The sequence below is a fragment of the Emydura macquarii genome, unplaced genomic scaffold (assembly GCF_026122565.2).
Source record: "Emydura macquarii macquarii isolate MOO-44397 ecotype Brisbane River unplaced genomic scaffold, CSIRO-AGI_Emac_v2 contig_1790, whole genome shotgun sequence".
Classification (NCBI taxonomy): domain Eukaryota; kingdom Metazoa; phylum Chordata; order Testudines; family Chelidae; genus Emydura; species Emydura macquarii.
In genome coordinates this window covers 15375281-15396153 of record NW_027131927.1, presented here as the reverse complement: position 1 = coordinate 15396153, position 20873 = coordinate 15375281, and the positions used below count along the sequence as shown (strand labels likewise).

The following is a 20873-nucleotide window of genomic DNA, read 5'->3' as shown; positions in this document are numbered from 1 at the left end:
CGCTTGGCCTCCCTGCTCTCTTCCACACCTCCCTTCTTTGCTTGGTCCCTACAGCTGTATCCTGCCCCCCGCCACTGCTTGCCACGTATCTCCTCCCTGCTCAGCCCCTCCAGCTGTCACTTGCCGCCTGGGCGAAGAGGGAGTGTGGAAGAGAGGCGGGGGGGAGGGATGTGGCAGTGAGTGGTCTGATTGAGAAAGGACAGGGCTGAAGGTGGAACGGGTGGGGCAGGGTGGCACTATTCTGCCATAGGGTCTATAATTCCTGTCAGTAGGCCTGAAGCTACCAATGCAGCCTGGGTCCTGGTTGAGTGGGCCCCTCACACCTTGTGGGGGAGAGGTAGCCATTAATTCATAACACAGCAGGATGTAGCCAAAAATTCATCTAAAATTCATCTGGAAAGTCTCTGAGAAGAGATTGTCTCACCCTCACATGCTCTGTGAAAGATACAAGCAGTCTTGATAAATTTCAAAGGATTTAGTCTTTTGCAGGTACAATGCCAAGGCTCTATGGGCATCCAAAGAGTGAAGTTTCCTATCCTCACTGGTGGCATGTGGCTTTGGGAAGAAGACCGGTAAATGAATGGTCTGATTTAGTCGGCATTCCAAGACTACTCAGGGGATGAAATTTGGACGTACTCTCAGGGAAACACCATCCCCATAGAAGATCATGTAAGGTGGATCAGACATAAGGGCCCTCACCTACTCTAACAGCTGAGGTGATGGCAACCAGAAAGGCAACCTTCACTGATAGGTGGACTAAGGAACACGAGGATGAGGGTTCAAACAGAGCCGTTATTAATGACAATAGGACTGGATTGAGGACCCACAACAGGGTAGGTTTCATTATTGGAGGAAAAGTTATGACAAACCCCTTTAAAACCATACTATAATAGCATGAGTGAAGATTGAGTGGTTATCTACTGGAGGGTGAAAGGTGCTGAAAGCTGCTAAGTGCCCTTACAGAGAACTAAGAGATGGTCCTGAAGTTTTTAAGGAGAGAAGATAATCCAGAATGGCATGGATGTTAGCACCTTCTGGGGTTATCAAAGGATGCTGGCACCAGATGGAAAACCTTTTCTCCTTTGATGTGTAGCATTTCCTCATGGAGTCAGTCCTACGACTGCTAAGGATGAACTGTACTACCCCAAGCATGTCCTTTCTAGGTTAGTCTTCCAGTCAAACACCAGTTTGTCAGGTGGAGGGATGCTGAACTGGGATGTTTGATCTTGCCTCTGTCCTGGGGTCAACAGGTCCAAGAAAAGTGTGGTATAAATATATGGATGTGCTGAGATCTGGAGAATGTTGGGAAACCAGAAATGCCTGGTCTTTTGGGAATAATCAGGTTCACAGATGCTCCTTCTTGCTTGATCTTCCTCAGAATTTGTGGTAAGAGGGTGATGGGTAGGAAGATGTACAAGAGTTACCCCAACCACTGAACTAGAAATGCATCCCCTCTGGAGCTCTGAAGCAGTAGATTGAGAATTTCTTGTTTTCTTGAGATTCAAAGGGGTCCCAAGACGAGGATCCCCACTACCGAAATATGTTCTGTACCACCGAGTTGTGTAGTTCCCACTTGTGATCCCTAGAGATATGTCTGATGGGGCTGTCTGCTAATGTGTTTTGTATTCCTGGGAGGTGTACTACTGAGAGGGTGATCAGGTGGTGAATACACCAGTTCCAGAGCTTGACTGTTTCTGTCCAAAGAGGGGTGGACTTGCGCACCTCCTTTTTTGTTGATGTAGTACATTGCTGTCATGTTGTCCACATGATTTGGATATGCAAGGTCCAAATAAACAGCAGGAATTATTTATAGGCCTTTTTACCGCCCATAGCTCAACAAGGATTATGTGGCTACTGGATTCTTGATGGGTCCTTGTTCATCCAGATGAGCTCCCCACCCTACTAGGGAAGGGTCTGATCAGTCTCTGTGCATGGTGGAAGGACAAAGGGACACACACTATCTCTATTCTCCCACCAAGAGATAGAAGCTGCAACTGGGGGGGGGCGGCAGCAAGACTGGTTTGTCCAGGCTGCATTTGCCTGGCACACAGACTGTCTGTAACCAAGACTGCAGACATGGACGACAAAGTCTCTTGAAGTGTCACGTAAGTAAGTGAAACAACATGACCTAGGAAGATAAGACATAACAGGACTGTGGTCTGGGGGCTCAGCCAAAGCTGAATGATGAAATTCCTCAAGACTAGGAATCTGTCCAGAGGCAGGTATGCTTTGGCACTCATCACGTCTAGGGTTGCCCCAATAAAGTCTATAACTTCTGTCAGAACTACAATAGACTTTTCTATGTTTACTCAAAACCTCAATGAGTGTAGGCTATCCGTAACTCACGGATGAGGTTGGTGCTTGTACCTTTTGATTAGATTTCCCTGTAAGCAACCAATTGCTGAGGAAAGAGAAAGACTGATGAGCCCTAGCAGCACAGTCTCCATCCTCCCTTCTTCCTGGGCACGAGGAAGTAATTCAAATAAAATCCTTTTCCCAGGTACCAAGGAAGTAATGGTCCATGGCTCTACACTGGGGCAGAGTTTACTTCTGGCTAGAGCACCCATGAGAGGGGTCACTGAAGAGGGGTGGGGAGGAACTCTATGTTGTACCTGGTGGTGATTATGTCCAGGACGTATTTGTCTATTATAAGGAGCCAGGCCTAGGAAAAACAAGCTAGGTGGCCACCAAATTGGGTACCAGAGTCCTGAACAAGTAGATGTGGCAGAGGAATTGATTTGCAACTCTTGAAGGTGATGCCAAAAGGGTGTTATGTTCACTACAATGAGCTCTGATGTTTCCTGAAAGGTTGAGGGGCTGGTCATTGCTTGTAGGACAGATTTGTGGTATTTCCTCTGTGGCACAAGAACACAGACGCCCAGGAAATAGAGGGATGCCATGGAGTCTTTTAGGGATTGCAGCAACTCACCTGTTTTTTTACTAAACAAATTGTTTCCCTTCAAAAGACAGATCCTCCATCATAGATTTGACTTCTTTGGGAAATCCAGAGGATTGGAGCCACAATGCCCAATACATGACTATAGACGTCACCATCAAGTATAAGGCTATATCTGCTGTATTGACTAAGGCATGGGGGCCGATCTGGCCAGCAACCGTCCTTCAATGAGTGCTTGGAACTGCAGCCTATCCGCTTGTAGGTGTTTGCTAGTGAATTCTGCAAACTTAATATAATAAATAAAATGATATTTTGACATTAAGGCTTTGTAGTTTGCTATGCGGAACTGTAAGCTCAAAGTAAAGGTTTTCCTCTAGAAGAGGTCTAAACGTTTAGCCTCTTTGGTTACAGGATGTAGATCTAAGGTGATAATGTCTGCTTCTTTCAGTGACAGCTTGCAAATTCGGAGCAAGGTGTATATATAAAAATCTTCTCTCCTTAAATGACACAAAGTACTACTTCTCTGTTCTTTTTGGAGTGGGGGCACAAGTGGCTGGAGTGTACCAGACTGTTGTGGCTGGTTCTAAGGCTTGTCTACACTACTGGTCATGTCGGTAAACTCATGTCACTCAGAGGTGTGAATAAGCCACCCCCGAGCAATGTAAATTACACCAACCTGAGCTGCTACCACCTCTCGTGGAGGTTGTTTTATTACGCCGATGGGAGAGATCTCTCCATTGGCATACAGCGTCTTCACCAGATGCGCTACAGCAACACAGCTCTAGCGCTTGTAGTGTAGACTAGCCCTTAGATGGCATTGTTAATGGGAAGTGCCACCTTACTAGGACCAGATCTCTGGAGAATTCCAATTTTGTTTATGAAAGGGGTCCTGCACTTCCTCCAGAGGGATCTGAAGCATGACCCTCCTCAGTCAATTTTGAAATTGTCTGTAGTCATCAGGTGGTAATGGTGAGGCCAATGCAACCTCTTGTCTGGGGATGAAGATGACAACCCTGTTGGGGCTGGTGGTTCCATCTGATCTGGTTCCTCCTCTTCCTCCAGTAGTTCTTGAGGAGGTTTAGGATATTCTCTGCAGGGAGAGGGCTGTCTAGATTTCCACTGGGATCATACAGATTTGGGATGTCACATATATGGATCCCATAGCCCCAGTAAAGTCAGTGTGAGAGGTAATATGGAAACTTCGGTGGTCCCCAAGGAAGAGCGAACTACTGATTCTGAAGTGTGTAGTCCCTCTTATGCAAACACAATTGTGCTCAAGAGACTCTGAAATCCTCTGGGATGACCCCTTATCTCGATGGGCGTGCTGACAGTCTTCCAGTGATGCCATTAGAGGCAGTAGCTACTTCCAAGTTCATGGGCAGTGCCATCAGCACCAGGGGCCTTATTCCCCAGATGTTAGACTGGACCTATGAGTGGCTCTTCTTTTCCTGCATGTCCTGAACCGATGGTGTAGAGACCTCCTTGCTCAGGATTGGTTCTGACAGAATTGGAGATTCTGGATCCATGTAATGGCAGTGTCCTCAGGGACAGCATAACTATCCCCTGGGACAAGAAAGTGGACTGGGCTTCTTTCTCTCCATGGTACTAGCAGTGTTGGTTTTGTCATGATCTTTAGTATCTGCATCTCCTTTTTATGCTGTGTTGGTACTGCTGATACAGAAGGCATTTGCTGTTGTTTTATCTTCACTTGTACTGAAGAAGCTCCTGCTCCTGAGGATTAATCTGGTTTTGAGCGCTCCTGCCCTTTGGAGCCTGGAGAATGGTACCGTGCTTCTCGGGAGCTCCTAACACTTAGATACCAGGGCATGGAGTCTCACCTGACTTGAAGGGTGCTGGAGAAGAGGCCATTTTCTTTGGAAGAGGAGTTGGAGGAGGATTTCTCTCACTTCTTGTGTGAGAGTGTTCCCTACCTCCTCATGCCCGTTTGGAGGAGTCCTCAGCTCTACTCCTATCAGCTCTGGAGTCAGAGGTCACTGTGCTCAAAGGGGTGCTTCTTGGTGCCTCAGCCTGATGTATGGGGGGGTCTGATGGGCCAGGATCAAACTGGGGCCTTGTAGCTCGATCCATAAGGAATCCTCAAAGCCTATACTCCCAGGCTTAATGGGTTTGGCTTGGGATGGATGCTGCACTTTGAGTGGACATGAGCTTCCCCAAGGCAGCTGTGCTCACTGACCAGAAAGACCCAAGGGTAGGACACAGTTTCTAAATCCTGGGCATACTTGCTGCCCTTATGGGAGAGAGGGGAATTCAGTAGGGGGACCCCCAAAGCCTTAAACTACTAAACCTAAACTATCTAAAATAAGCTATTTAAAAGCTATTTACAAATAACTACAAATTTGAAGCAGAAGAATGCTAGCAAACACTGACGAGGTTCCGTCTCAGACCATGGACAGTAGAAAGGAATGGGAGAGGTGGTTGCCTCACACCACCCTTTACGCCCTCAATTCAGAGCACATGCAGAAGGGCACAGGTGTGGACCAACAGATATTGCTAGCAAAAATCTTTCAGTCTCACATGCACGGAGCACACAAACACCCAGAGTGGAATACACACAGGGACTATCACTCTAATAATTCATTTTTTTAATAATATAATTACTGCTATATAATGCTTATGCTGAGGACTTAAAAGATGAAAGCCTGTTAAAAGCATTAAAACTTTAACCAAGAAAACGAAGCTAACCTTACTTGAATACAAGGATTTTGGTCCCCAAATCTGAACTAAATTATTGTGGTAATCAGGACAGTAAATCCTTCTGTATTAAATTTCCCTTTAAAAGAGACAGTTACTCAGCTTGTGCAGTAACTGAGGTTCTTCGAGATGTGTCCCCCTGTGGGTGCTCCACGCTAGGTCTTGGTGCATCCTCGTGTCCTTGATTGGAGATTTTTACCAGCAGTGCTCATCCGGGTCATGCATGTGCAATCTGCGTCTTGTGGTGCCGTTGGTGCCCTTTTTGGCGCATGCAACCCAATCCCATTTGTTCCTTCTCTACCATGAAGCCATATGTGTCGACTCCAAAGTAGAGGGGAGGAGGGTGGGTAGTGTAGCACCCACAGGGGGACACATCTCAAAAAACCTCAGTTACTGCACAAGGTAAGTAAAAGGTCTCTTCTTCTTCGAGTAGTGTCCCTGTGGATTCTCCCTCTAGGTGACTCTCCAGCAATGCCCTCATTAGGAGGAGGGAGCTTCGGAGTTCTTAAGTTGAATAGAAAAGTGTACCAATAGTCCAACTGCTGCATCAGCCCTTGATGCTTGGTCGATAATGTAATGCTTTGTGAATGTGTGAGCCGATGCCCAGGTGGCTGCTTTACATATTTCTACAATTGAGACACTGTGCAAAAAGGCTATGGATGAGGAGACCGCCCTGGTGGAATGCGTTCTGACTTGTTGCAATGGTGATACACCTGCATGTGCGTAACAGGAGTGAACACATCCTAAAATCCACTTAGTGTTTGTGTGGAGATAGCTTTCCCTTTGGAATGTTCTGCCAATGATGTATTGTAAACAATCTGGGTGATTTCCTAAATGCCTTTATTCTTTCTAGATAGAAAACTATAACTCATCTAATGTCCAATGTGTGGATGTCAGCTTCTTGTGCATGGTTGTGAGGTTCTGGATAAAGCGTGGGTAGGTGAATAGGTTGATTTATATGGAAAGATGATGCAACCTTGGGAATAAACTTCAGGTAGGGTCTAAGGGACACTTTGTCTTTGTGAAAAATTGTATATGGCGGATGTGCCATGAGTGCTCCGAGTTCTCCTACACGTTGCACTGATGTAATGGTGACTAGAAATGACACCTTCATAGACATATGTAGTAGGGAGCAAGCCGCCAGTGGCTCAAAAGGTGGTTTAATGATGATTTTAAGCACTAAGTTGAGATCCCATGGTACCGTGGGAGGGCAAATGTCTGGGTATACTTTCGGCATACCTGTCATAAAACGTTTCACTAGAATGTGTAAAGACAGATTTGTTGTCTTCTTGGTTGTGGAACTTGCTCATGGTTTCTAGGTGTACCTTAAGAGAACTGATTGATAGACCTGTCTGCTTCAGGTTGAGAAGATAGTCAACAATAGCTGGGATTGGTGCATCGATGGTGGAGATCTGTTTCGTTTGGCACCATGTGGTGAATCTGTGCCATTTTTGCAGGTAAGTCTTCCTTGTGGCAGGTTTCCTACTATTAAGCAATATGTGTTTTACTGGCTCTGAACACTGTAGTTCTGTGTGTCAGAACCAATTAAGAGCCAGGCTGTCAGATGTAGTTTCTTTAAGTCTGGATGAAGAATGCAGCCACTGTCCTGAGAGAGGAGATCCCTGAGGAGTGGAAGGGAGATAGGTTTGCCTGCTGACATTTGGATCAGGTAAGTAAACCACGTTTGCCTGAGTCACAGTGGCGCTATCAGAATTACTCTTTCTTTGTCCTTGTGTATTTTGTGCAGAGTTCTGGGTATCAGCAGTATGGGTGGGAATGCATAGAGTAGTTCCACATTCCAGTCTAGGAGGAATGCATCCTCCATTGATGCTTTCCCTAATCCCACTCTTGTGCAGTTGTGATGGCATTTGTGGTTCCTTGCTGTGGGCAAATAAGTCAATTTTGGGATAACCCCATTGTTGGAATACTATTCTCAGAACTCTCTTGTGCAACTCCCATTCGTGGTTGCTGCCGAAGTGCCTGCTTAGGATGTCTGTGGTGGTGTTCTGATATCTGGGTAAGTAGGTGGCTGATATATCTATGTTATGGTGTATGCACCAATTCCACAGTTTTATTGCTTCCGTGCATAGAGAGTTGGAGTGTGTGCCTCCTTGTCAATTGATGTAGAACATGTATGCAATATTGTCCATCATGATTTTTATGGATTTGTTTCTTATTATAGGAAGGAAGTGGAAACACGCGTTGCAGATCGCACGTAATTCCAGTAAATTTATGTGGAGACTTGTTTCCTCTATGGACCATCTGCCCTGTATGGTTTGTTCCTGCAGATGTTCTCCCCAGCCTAGCAGGGATGTGTCCATAGTTATCATAACTGAAGGTGATTCCTGTGTGAATAGGACGCCTGATGTCAGGTTCACGCGTTGTGTCCACCATCTCAGTGATTGTTTGACTTTGTTTGGCACCGTTAGCATTCTGTGAATTGAGTGCTTTTGTGGTCTGTAGACTGTTAACAGCCATAGTTGTAGGGCTCACACATGTAGTCGTGCGTTTTGCACTACAAAAGTGGTGGCTGCCATGTGTCCGAGCATTTGGAGACATGAGCGGACAGTTACAGTCGGGCTGTTTTCTATTGTGGCTTGCAGGTTTACTATGGCAACGAACCTGTGACCCAGTAACAACGCCCTAGCTCTGCAGGAATCCAGATATGCCCCTATGAATCTACCTGTTGAACAGGAATTAGGGTGAATTTTCTGTTGTTTAATATCAGCCCTAGTTTTTGAAAGAGTATTCTTGTTATCTGAACCATGTGAATGGCCTGAGGTTCAGTGCATGCCCTTATGAGGCAATTGTCCAAATACGGGAATATGGTTATGTCCTGTCTGCATAGATACACCAATACGACCATGAGTACTTTGGAAAACACTCTTGGGGCAGTGGACAGGCCAAAAGGTAGTACTGCATATTGATAATGATTGGTTCCTAATGTGAACCTAAGGAATCTGCGATGTGATGGATGGATAGCAACATGGAAAATATGCATCTTGGAGGTTGAGGGCTGCAAACCAGTCCCCCTTTTCCAATGCCAGTATTATGGTAGTCAAAGTGACCATCCTGAATTTTTGTACCCGTATGAACTTGTTCGAACTCCTGAGGTCTAAAATTGATCTCCAATCTCCATTCTTCTTTTTGGTCAGGAAATAATGAGAATAAAATTCCCTGCCCTTGTGCTGAGGTGAGATATGTAGTATGGCACCCATCTGCAACAGGTGATTGACTTCCTGTTGTAATAGATGCTCGTGAGATGGGTCCCTGAAGGAGGACAGGGAGCGGGGTTGGGTAGTAGGTTTGGAGATGAAGAGGATAGTGTATAATCTCCATGATTCATCTGTCTGTGGTGATGTTTGCCCAAGTTTGATAGAATGGGCGTAATCGATGGTCAAAAAGAGTGATATTTGGTATCATTTCCAGCTCTGGAAATTGGGGGAGGTCGAACAGACCCTTGACCAAAACCTCAAAATTGAGGCTTCGATGGAGCAGCCTGAAATGTTGATGGCTGCTGATTTGATTGTCTGCGTCGCTGGGGTCTTAGTCTATCACATGATGGATCACATCGTCTGTACTGTGACTGATGCTGATATCTGCAATTATAAGGTTGATACCTAAATGGTTTTTTTGGGGCCACAGGTGTGTATATACCAAGTGTACAAAGTGTGGCCAGAGAATCTTTCATTGTATACATCACCTCAACCGTTTTCTCCGCGAAAAGCTTCACCTGGTCAAATGGCAGATCTTCGATCGTGGATTGGAGTTGCTTAGGTAATGCTGCAGAATGAAGTCATGAGGATCTGCGCATGACTACTACGGTTGCAACTGTCCTGGCTGAGGTATTGGCAATGTTGAGGGAGGCCTGTCATGCAGTCCTAGCAACTAACAGACCTTCCTTTATGCAAGATTGAAATTGCTCCTTTTCGTTCTCTGGGATATGTTCAATAAACTGCCATTTTTGTATAGTTGTCATGATCATAATTGGACAATAGGGTTGCATAATTAGCCATTCTTAATTGTAGAGTAGCAGAGGTGTAGACCTTTCTGCCCAGCAAATCCATTCGTTTATCATCCTTATCCTGTGGGGTTGACTTATTATGGTGTCGTTTAGAGCTATGGCTGGCTGCCTCCACCACCAGGGAATTTGGCAGTGGGTGGGTGAAAAGAAATTCTGTGCCCTTCGCTGGTACATAATATTTCTTGTCAGCCCTTTTGCAAGTAGGGGGGAAGGGTGGCTGGAGTTTGTCATATATTATTAGCCGGTTCCATGAGGGTGTCATCCACTGGGAGGGCGATCTTCGAAGAAGTTGAGGTCTGCAGAATTTTGAGCAGTTTGTGCTGTGACTCTGGGACCTCTTGGAGGGGGGATGTCAAGGTTGTCAGCTATTCTCTTAAAGAGGTCCTGAAACTGCTTGAAGTCATCAGCAGTCGTGCAGAGTGGAGGGATTACAGCCTCATCAGGAGGACCAATTATTTGCATGTGGTGTAGTGACCTGCTGTGCAGTGTCTTCCAAAGGTTGAAGTTGAGTATTTATTAGTAAAACATCCAGATGTATTTCATCCCAATCTTCTTCTGAAAGAAAGATCTGTAACTCAATTTCCCACTAATCTTTCACCTCCACCTCAATAGGGACAGCAAAATTACAACACTGTGCACAATGCCTGCAAGGTTCCCCAACTATCCATCCAGTAGATATTGTTAAGATACTTGGATGAGTTTACTTTCAATGCATTGCCTAAGTGCTGTTGTATAACTAACTGTGGTAATCTATAAGAAGTGCCCTGTGAAAACGGCAAGTGATATTTGTCATATAAATTGAAATAATCTAATTTGTCCATAGAAGTTATATTTGCAGCTTTGTATATTTATATTTGCATGTACATATTTTAACATTTGAATCTATGGTGAACTCTGGATTGTCCCACATCTAGCTGAATACTGAGTTTGATACATGTGAGCTGATGAGTCGTAATATCCCACAGGCTGTTTTGAATAAAGAACTCTCTCAAGGATACTGACAAGCTTTTAAGATATTGAAATGTCTGTAATACACCAGATGAAGGTGCTAAACCATTTTCTATGTTGAGCAAGGTTGGTATATAATCATCTTTAGTGAAAGTAAAAGATGCCTTAATGCCAGACTCTGGCCACGTGGCAGCACACTGACGGGAAACCTTCTGGGAAACCATCATCAGACCATGAATCTGTTAGCCTGAAGTGGAAGGAGCTTGCAAGTATGGACCACCAGGCTATGCAAATTAGTAGATGACTTCCAGTGTGGTCCCTGCTTGCAAACAGAGAATAAGCAGATGGCAAGACAGACCACCAGGAAACACCCCAAGGAGGCCTGTGGTCAGCATGGGAGGACTAGCCTTCATCAATTTCTTGAATCACAGCACTGCCCTGCTACCTCACTAGGGCTCTATCAACTGAACAGCCATCAGTGCAGTTGAACTCCAGCTCTGCCATGAGCAAAACACAATGGAGATTTCTTTATGTTATAACTGAGGCCTGGCCTGACATGAGTACTTGACACATGGAGAGAGGCCTTATTACTTGGTGGATAGAATTAGGGATATAAACAAATCATTAGACTGAAAACAGAATATTTTTGCTCAATAAGGTAAGTAAATAGGTCAATAGGCTAAAAAGACAGAATGTCTCAGCCAGCTAAGATAAGAGGGAGAACACCAAGAGAACCATTTACTAACAATGGATAAGATAAATTAGGAATGTAGAGATGAGATAAGGAGTAGGTCAAGCATGGACAGAGCATACTGCACGGGGATGGGTTTCTGCAAAGCAACCAATCCAATCCAAAAATGTATGATGCAATATAATGTGTAAATATATATAAAGGAAGAGATTTTCTGTGTAGTTTTGGATGTGTGGGATGCCTTATACCCACTGCATATGCTCAAGCCTGATCAATTCAGCATAGCTTTAGTATATGCAAATAAAGGAACATGAGTGATGAAATCTGGAGTCAAACTGAACTAAGTTTTTTAGATCCCAGAAAACTGGATGAAGTGTTCTCGCAGAACTGGACAAGGCATTCTGGATAAGCCAAGAACAAAAGGTCTTGGAGGGAATTCCAACATACGTTTCAGCAGGGGGAGAATTAGTTGGAATAATCCATCTCCACTTCAAAACAACTCTTAGCAGAACATCACACCTGGCCTCCCCAAGGCTGCCAGTAATGGATTTCCTTTTACCAGCCCAGAAAGTGCTCACATGACACCACAGTTAGGTCTTCTCGCCTCTCTCCCCCGAACCAAATGCACTGCCTACATCCTTGTCTACACTTGCTTTTCCTCCAAGTTTCCCACTTTGCTACCATTGATTCAGCTGAACTAGTGGCAGCAATGGTTAGTGCTAGCATAGACAAGGCACTGCCAGAATTTTAAGCAGCATGCCACAAAGGACTACTCTGAGGAGTGCTAGACAACATGTTGCCTTAGACACCATTGGCTAGCCAGAATTCTGTTTACAATGAAACTCCCACTATAACCCCAACAATAGTGGGAAAGCTTCGACCAAAAAAAAAAAATTCCAAAAACAAAACAAAAAACCCAACATAGTGCAGAAACCTCTTTCTTGGCAGAGGCAATCTTCAGTAGCAGGATTCACATATTTGTTCCCCAACAAAAAGTGACACATGCATAATATATAAGGCTGTAGTTACCTTGAAGTATAAGGTTTCCTTAGATATAGTTCTTCATTGAGCTGTAGCAAAAGGGTTCGACACAACTCACTCCTAGCTTTAGAGAGCCAGTCTCTACCCTGTGGAATACAGACCAAGTAATTCAATTTCACATTGCCAAAAGAAACCTCTGACAGGAAGGTTTTATACCAAAATTACCTTCTTAGTAAGTCCACACAAAGTTGCAAATTTGCTTTGACCAGAAACTTCTTTAAGGAACCCCTCAGTGATGAGCTGTCGGCACAAAGCCTTCCACCAATTCTCTGGCCAGTCCTTCCCAGTGCCAAAGAGAGCATGAGTTCGGTACCTGTCTGGGAGACGCTGGGAATTCTGAAATCATTCAAACACTTGGGTCAGACTCCTCAATTCCTAGAAAAATTATTCCACCATCACTGGCAAAGCACAGAAATAGTCATGCAGTCCTTAATCAACATAAGCCATCATTACTAAAACTAGGAACTGAAAGCTGAAGAGTGAAAATGCCAGAAATATGAGAGAACTCCAAACATGAGAATATGTTTGGCAGAGACACAAGCTAAAGTCATATTAAAATTCATTTAATGCCCATTAAAAGTGGCTGAATTTGGAATTTGAATCTGAATCCTTCCCTTTGTCCATTGTTAGAGCATGGACCATGCCAATGTGTCTGACTCCCATCACCTAGAATGGTGACAGGGTACTTTCATCTGTACCTATTCATTCCACTTCTGGGCCTTCTGCCAATACTGCCCAAGGGCTGTGGCCGCAATTTGCCAGTCTGCTATGATCCAGTGCCACCCTTCCCCTTAGCATTTCCTGAACCCAGTGCAGAGAAGACTTCAAATTTCTGAAGACACAAGGACCAAGGTTGCGTATACCTTCCCCACTCTCCCTGTGTGGACTGCAGAGAATAGTCAGTTAGAGACTCCAGCCGGTAGGGGGAGAGACAGCCAAAACACTGGGGAAAGAGGGTAAAATGGAGCCCAGCTGGGCCCACCCTTCCCCCAGCACCTCTATGGACCCAGAACTGTATAGGGGAGACCCCCACACACACACACTCCGGGGGCACTAGAACCGCTGGCTGTGGTCTCAGCAAGCCAGCAACCAAACTGGGGGTAGAGGGGTTTGTAGGCAGCACAGCAGAGGAGAGGTTTAAGGAGGGTTTGAAGGTGGATAATGAGGTAGCTCTTCCCCAGCGTGACGGGCAGCATAGGAGGAAGCATGAAGGTGCCTGTTTGAAAACTTAATGAGTGGATGATAGCAGCTGACATCATGGCCCAACTGGAAGCAGTAGTCAACATCCTGATAGAGAATAAGATATAATAGGTCGGGGCAACAGGGTGAGTAGGACCTTGAAAGTGAAGACAAGTAGCTTATGTTTGATACAATAGAGAAAGGAGAGCCAGCAGACGGATGCAAAGAGAGAAGTGACTTGGTCAAAGTGATGGGTTAGGACAATGATGCATGCAGCAGCATTCTGAATGGACCAAGACTGCATTTGTCAAGGCCAGAGAGAAAGATGCTGCTGTAATCAAGATGCAAGTTGTTATGCAGAAACAATTGGCAAGACTCAGGCATGCCCCAGATGTGAGGACCTAGAGAGGTCAGAATTGAAGATGTTACCCAGATTACAGGTCTGAGTGACTGGTAGGATGGTGGTGTTGTCCACAGCGATTGAGAAAGGGGTGATGTTTCCTAATACAGGCTAGGGTCTCCTATCCTAGGTTAGCTCCTACTCCTTCCTGCTATAATCTGTATCTGGGATGAGTGCATGCTAAAAGCAGACCTAGTGGTCTGTGATGGTAAGGTCAAGTGCACCAGGTCCCTAGGGAGTAATACCATTCCATTCTCCAGGGCAGTGTTTCTCAACCTTTTAAGTAGCAAGTACTCCATAACTTCTGAAAATTTTAATAAGTACCCCAACACTCAATTTTCCACTCTGAGAAATACAATCCTTTTCCCCTTACCTCTGGACGACTGTATTTCTCATAAAGCAGGAGAGTTCTGAGTTCTGCAGTGCTGTGGCAGATCACAAAACTCCCTGCTGTTTCTCCCCTCCTTTCTCCTCCTGTTCCTCCATATAGGAGCAACGGTCAACTCCAGCCTATCACTGGCAGGGTCACGGTCACGTGGTGTTCTCCTCATACAAGTGGGAACTTGTGAGGTCTGAGCAGGCACTAGAAGCCCACCAGAGTGGATAGCAGCGCTCCCCATGGCCGTCTCTAGGGGGGTGCAGGCCTGGGGCAAATCACACTGTGTGGGCCCCTCTTAACATTTTATACTGGTAAAATCTGGGGCTGTCAACTAGAGCAGTGAAATTGACAAGTAAGCCTGCAGGTAGAGCCGGGCTCCAGGACTGGGCAAGACACTGGAATCTCCGCCTGGCTTTCTGGGCACTGGGCTTTGAGCCGGGGAGGGGAACTGCCACCTGGGCAAGTTGCAGGTGGCTGCCACCTGGCTGCCAGCCCGGGAGTGGGCGACTGCCACCTGCTCCGAGCTGGAGCGGAGGAGGCTTCCGCGCAGGCTGGGACCCGGGGATGTGGATAGGCAGCAGGAGGCTGTCTCTTGGCTCAGAGCCGGGGCACGGGTGGTAGCCACTCAGCTGTGAATCCAGCTTGCAGGGTGCAGGAGGCTGTCATCAGGCTCCACCTAGGACCTGGGACCGGGCAGGACATAGGCGGCTGCCGCCTGGCTTCCCAAAAAGCCAGCGGCTGCTGCCTGGCATCCCAAAAAGGTAACGGCTGCCACCCAGCTTCCCAGGACTGGGGTGGCTGCCATCTACCTCCCAGCTAGGAGGTGGGACCGGGCGGGAAGCAGGTGGCTGCCACCTGGCTTCCCCAGAAGTCGGAGGCTGCTGCCCACTTCCCTTCACTGGCTTTTTTACCGCGTACCCCCTGCCTGTGTCTTGCATACCCCCGGGGTACATGAACCACAGGTTGAGAAACTATGCTCCAGGGAACTGAGTCAAGGGCTAGTTGTGTGGAGGGCAGAATTGACGAAGCGGAGTATCACAGACTAAGGATTCTGTGGGTGACAGGTGTCATTTCCTGCACTACAGAGAGGAAAAGAGAAAGGCACCTCTTCTATGATATGTCTGCACCACTGTTATCTATGCCTTTGACATCCAAACTCAACTTCTTCAACAAACACCATGAATACCTTCAGTCCGGGCAGGCTGCATGCACATACCTGCTTATTTAATGATCCCTGCCATATGCAGCAGATTCCACTTGCACTCTTCAAACTGTACTGTCTATCTACCTATTTGCTTCTGGGTACAATGCAAGGTGCTGATTTTTATCTATAAAAGCCCTATTAAGTGTTTCAAACTTATACTTCATACTGTGAGGTATGTGTTTCAAATACCTCAGACTCCTCCTCCCCCAATGCACCATCTTAAGACAGTTCAGACATTTGTGCTGTCCCCAGATCTGAACTTTGAGAGACTGGAAGCAGAACACTCTCAATGGAGGACTTGACTGTGGAAATTGCTTTCCTGACTGTTGATTTTCAAGACATTGCTGAATCTTATACTATTCACATTAGTATTTTGCTTCAGGGAGGGCACCAGAAAAGGTTTAATTTCTGTTCTGGGGACACAGTAGTTCTTCAGAGGGTTGATTTTTGGTCTCTTGGTTGCTTTGGTATTTAAATGGTTGTATATGTGCCTAGAAGGAAAACTAGGAGAATTTTTATAAAAGTTACACAAACAAAATTCTGTAAATGCATACACACATAAAATCACAGGACTACCAAACAACATCAGACACATTCCTGATTTCCCTACCTGGTCCCCGGAACAGAGACTGTATTCCGGGAGCAGCTTGCTCAATTAAGCACACTGTCAAAAATTGAGAATTTACCTGTCCTAATCTGAGACTAGCCACAAAACAGATGAACGTGCTTAAAGGCGCATGTGCCGACTGGGGAGTGGCGTGCCAGTGGAACTCAAACACTATACATCAGGAGTCACAGAATCAGAGAAATGTAGGACTGAAAAGGACCTCAAGCAATCTCTGGGACAAAGGGACACTTAATAAATTGTTGGAAATAAAGTTAAATATTGGCGTGACTTGCAAATAGAAAATGAGAGAGGATTGAATTGATTAACTGACTGCACGGAGCACTATATTTATGCGACACTGCTGAGATCACTGAAACATGTTTTATGCTTCTTTTTGCCAGTCTTTCATACTATCACATTGGGCTACCTTCAATCAATTCTTTTTTCTTGCTTATTCTTACTAGTTCTTTACCTCTTATATTTGATAAGATGTGAGCCCAATCTGTATGCATAAAGTATTCTGGAAATCTGGCTGCTGATATGCAGATTCAAAATTTCTTTGCCACATTAGAATGAAGCATGGAGATTTATATTCCTAATTTTGTTTATGTAATGCCTTCATTAAAACTTTTTACTGTATGGATTTTTGAAGTTTAAAAAGAATGGTCTTTTATATACAGGTACTACACCATATACATTATTCTCTAAAATATATATTCTAAGGATGTGTAATGTGCTGTACTTACTTTCAAGAAGTGTTCAGTGAAAATAACATTTACACATCTTGGTGTATTTTAAATGTAATATAATTAATTTTTCATCTAGAGTTTTACTAGATACTGCCATATAAATAGGACTAACAGTATTTTAACATTAATAATATCTAAGATGTTAGTTGTTGTTAGTTGTGGCCACAAAGATTATGGAGCCTAGAGTATCTCACAATAAAGAAGTACTCACATTATTTCAGTTTATTAATGTGGTCATGTTCTAAATTGGCATATTTTTCTAGCAAGGGTAGTATAAAATTTCAGTCAAGGCAACTTCTTAATTTGAAGATTCCCAGAGGGACTTGCTCAGTACTTCAAGCTGACTCAGTTTTCAAATAATAGGTGAAATCTGATCTCTCTTGTGACCAACCTGAAGTCTGTCTAGAAGCCCACCTGTACCTATTTGTTATGAAAAGACTGCTAGGTTAAACAAAATCCAAGATAACACAATTTTTCATGAACTACACACAAACACTTTTAGGTATTTAGATATTTTATGATGCTAAGGATAGGTTATTTCATAGGATTTTCTAGGTTATTTAACCTTATTACCCAACTTTTAAAGTCTTATAAATACCATTTAGAAAAAATAGAAACATCATAGGCAGCATTTGAGCTGAGGTTTACAACTGGAGATATTTTTCATTGTCATTTGCATTGCCATTTGGGATAGTCTTCAATTTTCACATTAAATCCTTCTAACTTAAAAAAACCTGAGACATAGAAATTGTGATCCTGATATTTTATTAAATATATCAGTGCAAGTTTTTAACATAAGATGTTCCTAATCAAGTATTTCCCTACTATTAACAAGTAATTTTCTTCCAGGCTAAAAAAACCACACTTTTTCAAAATGTTTGTTTTGTGACTGTCTTGATATTTCATTCTTCAGTGATTATTTTCTCAAAGATGTTTAAAAAATCTTTGCATGTAAAGATTTGTATAAATCATTAAATGCCTTGCTTCAACCTCAACCACCAGAGTGAGACAGAAGTGCTCACTAACACAAGCATAATCTTCTACTCTACTGAATCATCAGTCAACAGGCTAGCTACTTTGAAATTTAGAAACCAGAAAGATGTATTCTCCCTTCACTGCACACGAACAACTCCTTTTAGTGTTAATGGAAGTTGAACACCTGCACAGAGAGAGGAATATCTCCTGCCATTAAAAAAGTATTTCACTTGCTATAAACAATACAAGAGATAAACTGTAGGTAAAGTGTTCACAAGCAGTGGAAAAGTTTTGTAAACCCTCCAATATTAGAGATTCCGTCAATTTGTTCAAAAGTTGACTATTAACAACCCAGAAAAAGATCATCTAGATGTTTAGTGGCAGCTCAATACTCTGCTAAGTACATGATCTTAGTTTGGATCCAAGCTCTTAGGCCAAAAAGGGCTGGGAATGTTGAATGTTTAATCTTTAGGAAAAAGGAGCTTAAAACTGTAAACTCTTTGGGGCAGAGACCATCTATTTATTTATTGTACACAGTAAGGGTGCTGATCTATAGGCATTACTGCAATACAAATAATCCATCATAATAACAAAGAGTGGCTCCAAGACTAGCAAACCAATGCTACTGAGGAAGTCTGTTCAGCCTTTCAACTAGCAGGGGTTCTCAAACTGGGAGTCAGGACCCCTCAAGGGGTCATGAGGTTATTATGGGGGGGTGTCGCAAGTGTCAGCCCCCACACATGCCGTGGCTGTCAGCCCCATGCATGGCTGATAGCCAGAGCCTTTCAGAGCTGGGTGGCTGGAGAGTAGCAGCTGCTGACTGGGTGCTCGGAAGGCAGTACTGCCCCTAGCAGCAGCAGCAGCACAGAAGTAAGGATGGCATGGCATTGGGGAGGGGGCGGGTGGAATGGCATGGGAGGAGCTGTCACCTTTTTTTTGGGGGGCGGGGGGGAGGGGGGGGATCAGAGCCTGAAATATTTTCAAAGGAGGTCACAGCAAAAAAAAGTTTTACAACCCATGAAGGCTCACTATACTGTAAGGCTGGCCTTTGCTGGGGCTGGGGCAAGAGATACTATAAAGTGAAAGATATTCATTGTTTTTGGAAGCCAGAGGGAGGATCATCATAGGAACACTATCCCTCCCCCCAAAAAATACACAAGGAATTTTAACCACACTTACAGATCCGCGGAGAAACAAAACTGAAACTCCAGTTCCAAACTTCTCGTTTAAGGCACTCACTGCAGACAACAGCTGGTATGCTTGCTGACCAAAGTCCTGCAAACTCTCCTCTGTGTCACTGTTAATAGTACAGCAGTAGGTTCTAACATGCACAAGAAAACAAATATTAACTGTCAAGTGCTAAACACTAAGAAATAATGCGTTATTTATTAAAATATAGTTAAATATACCAAATTTATATTTGAATTATGGCTTTTACGTTTAAATATGCAAATAAATATACCTTTAAATGCAAAAATCTAGAGTTCAAGATACAAAAGTCAAAATTCCACGAGGTAAAACTGTTGGCAACACTAACTTGTGCCTAAAGACCTGTAGCAGAGTTAACATTGCATGAACAATCTTAACGCTTTGAATATCTTGAATATTCTAGCACTTTACCCACCAGCTTTAAAGTTGCTTTCATACTACTTTTTGCATTTAACTACCATGGGGTTAGGGAAGTCCCGAGATACACGTTTTTTGTGGATTGTGGCCACAGTTCTCTTCAAGTACATGTAAAAAAACCCGCAAACCTGAAAAAATGTAAAGCAAGTCAGTTGGTGAGGGGAGTGTGGGTGGGGCTGTTTCTCTCAAACAACTGCAAAATTGCAACATAAACTCAAGCCACGACCTTTACTGGTGTTGCAATTTTAAAGCCAATGTGACTTTGCATGTAAATTCAGGACACAATGAAAAATCATCTCTAAAATAAAGTTCTGCTCTAACCATAACTACAGTGCTGCTAAGGGACTATCCCATAATTTGGGAACAGACAGGAAGCATAGGTGAAATGACTGTTTTCTTCTGAGAGCAGTGCAGTATATCTAGACGCCTTACACCAGAATTCTTACACTGTCAGGGAACACAGATACACATTCTACAACAAGTTTAAGAATGAAAGACATTTCTACTTATATCAATGTTATTCAAACACTTCGTGGTCTCATCTCTCCTTAACATATGCATGTAACTAATATCAACATTAATGGGACATATGTTAGAGTAGCAACAGGAGAATAGATAACTTGAAACAGCAGATGCCTGGTCTACACTGCCGGCGAAATTCGGTGGCAGTCGACGGGATACGCAAGCTACGTAGAGTAGCTTGCACATCTCCTGTCGACTCCCTAACTTCTAGCTACCACAGCATCCGCACTACACTGTGCCAACGGGAAATGTCCTCCCATTGACACAGCATTACTCTTTTTGCGGGGGTGGATTAACAGCATCGATTTCTGGATCGATTGAGCGGGTCTCCACTGCCGCTCAATCAATCCTGCAGAATCTATCCGGCAGCGCCAACAGTGCCGCCACCAAAATAGACATACCCAGAGTTAAGAACATCTTACCAGATGCCCAAAAAGCTACAGTCAAGGAATAAGACTATGCTGGTTAAAAAAAACAAGCTGATTTAGACAGCATGTAAAGGCTTGTATAAAATTATATATATATATATATATATATATATATATATATATATATATACACACACACACACACACACACACACACACACAGCAAATGGATGAAAGGGGAAGTTAAGAGTAATGAATATAAATCAGAAGTTAGGAATTGTAGAAAATTGATAAGAGAAGAAAAGGCACACAAGGAGAAATGTGCGGCCAGCAGCATTAAGGACAATTAGAAGGAGTTTTTAAAATATATTAGGAACAAAAAGAATCCTGAGAATGGTACTGGTCTTCTGCTAGATGGAAATGGTAGAATTATAAATAATGCAGAAAATGTAAGTGTTCAAAAATATTTCCCTTCTATATTTGGGGGAAAAATTGATTAGTCTCATCATATGGTGATGACAATACTCTTTTTATTCCACTAGTATCTTAGGA

At 43.9% G+C, this 20873-nt stretch overlaps 1 protein-coding gene across 4 annotated transcripts in view; it reads right to left on the bottom strand.

Moving 5' to 3' along the window:
* The window catches only part of WRN (WRN RecQ like helicase), a 127844-nt gene that overhangs the window by 45546 nt on the left and 61425 nt on the right, over positions 1–20873 (bottom strand). For all 4 annotated transcript variants that reach the window (XM_067556962.1, XM_067556965.1, XM_067556963.1 and 1 more), the window contains 3 exons: positions 18985–19126; positions 12478–12648; positions 12301–12398 (listed from right to left, as the gene is read on the bottom strand). In XM_067556962.1, the coding sequence (XP_067413063.1) occupies positions 12301–12398; positions 12478–12648; positions 18985–19126 (411 nt within the window). The remainder of the gene's footprint in view (positions 1–12300; positions 12399–12477; positions 12649–18984; positions 19127–20873) is intronic.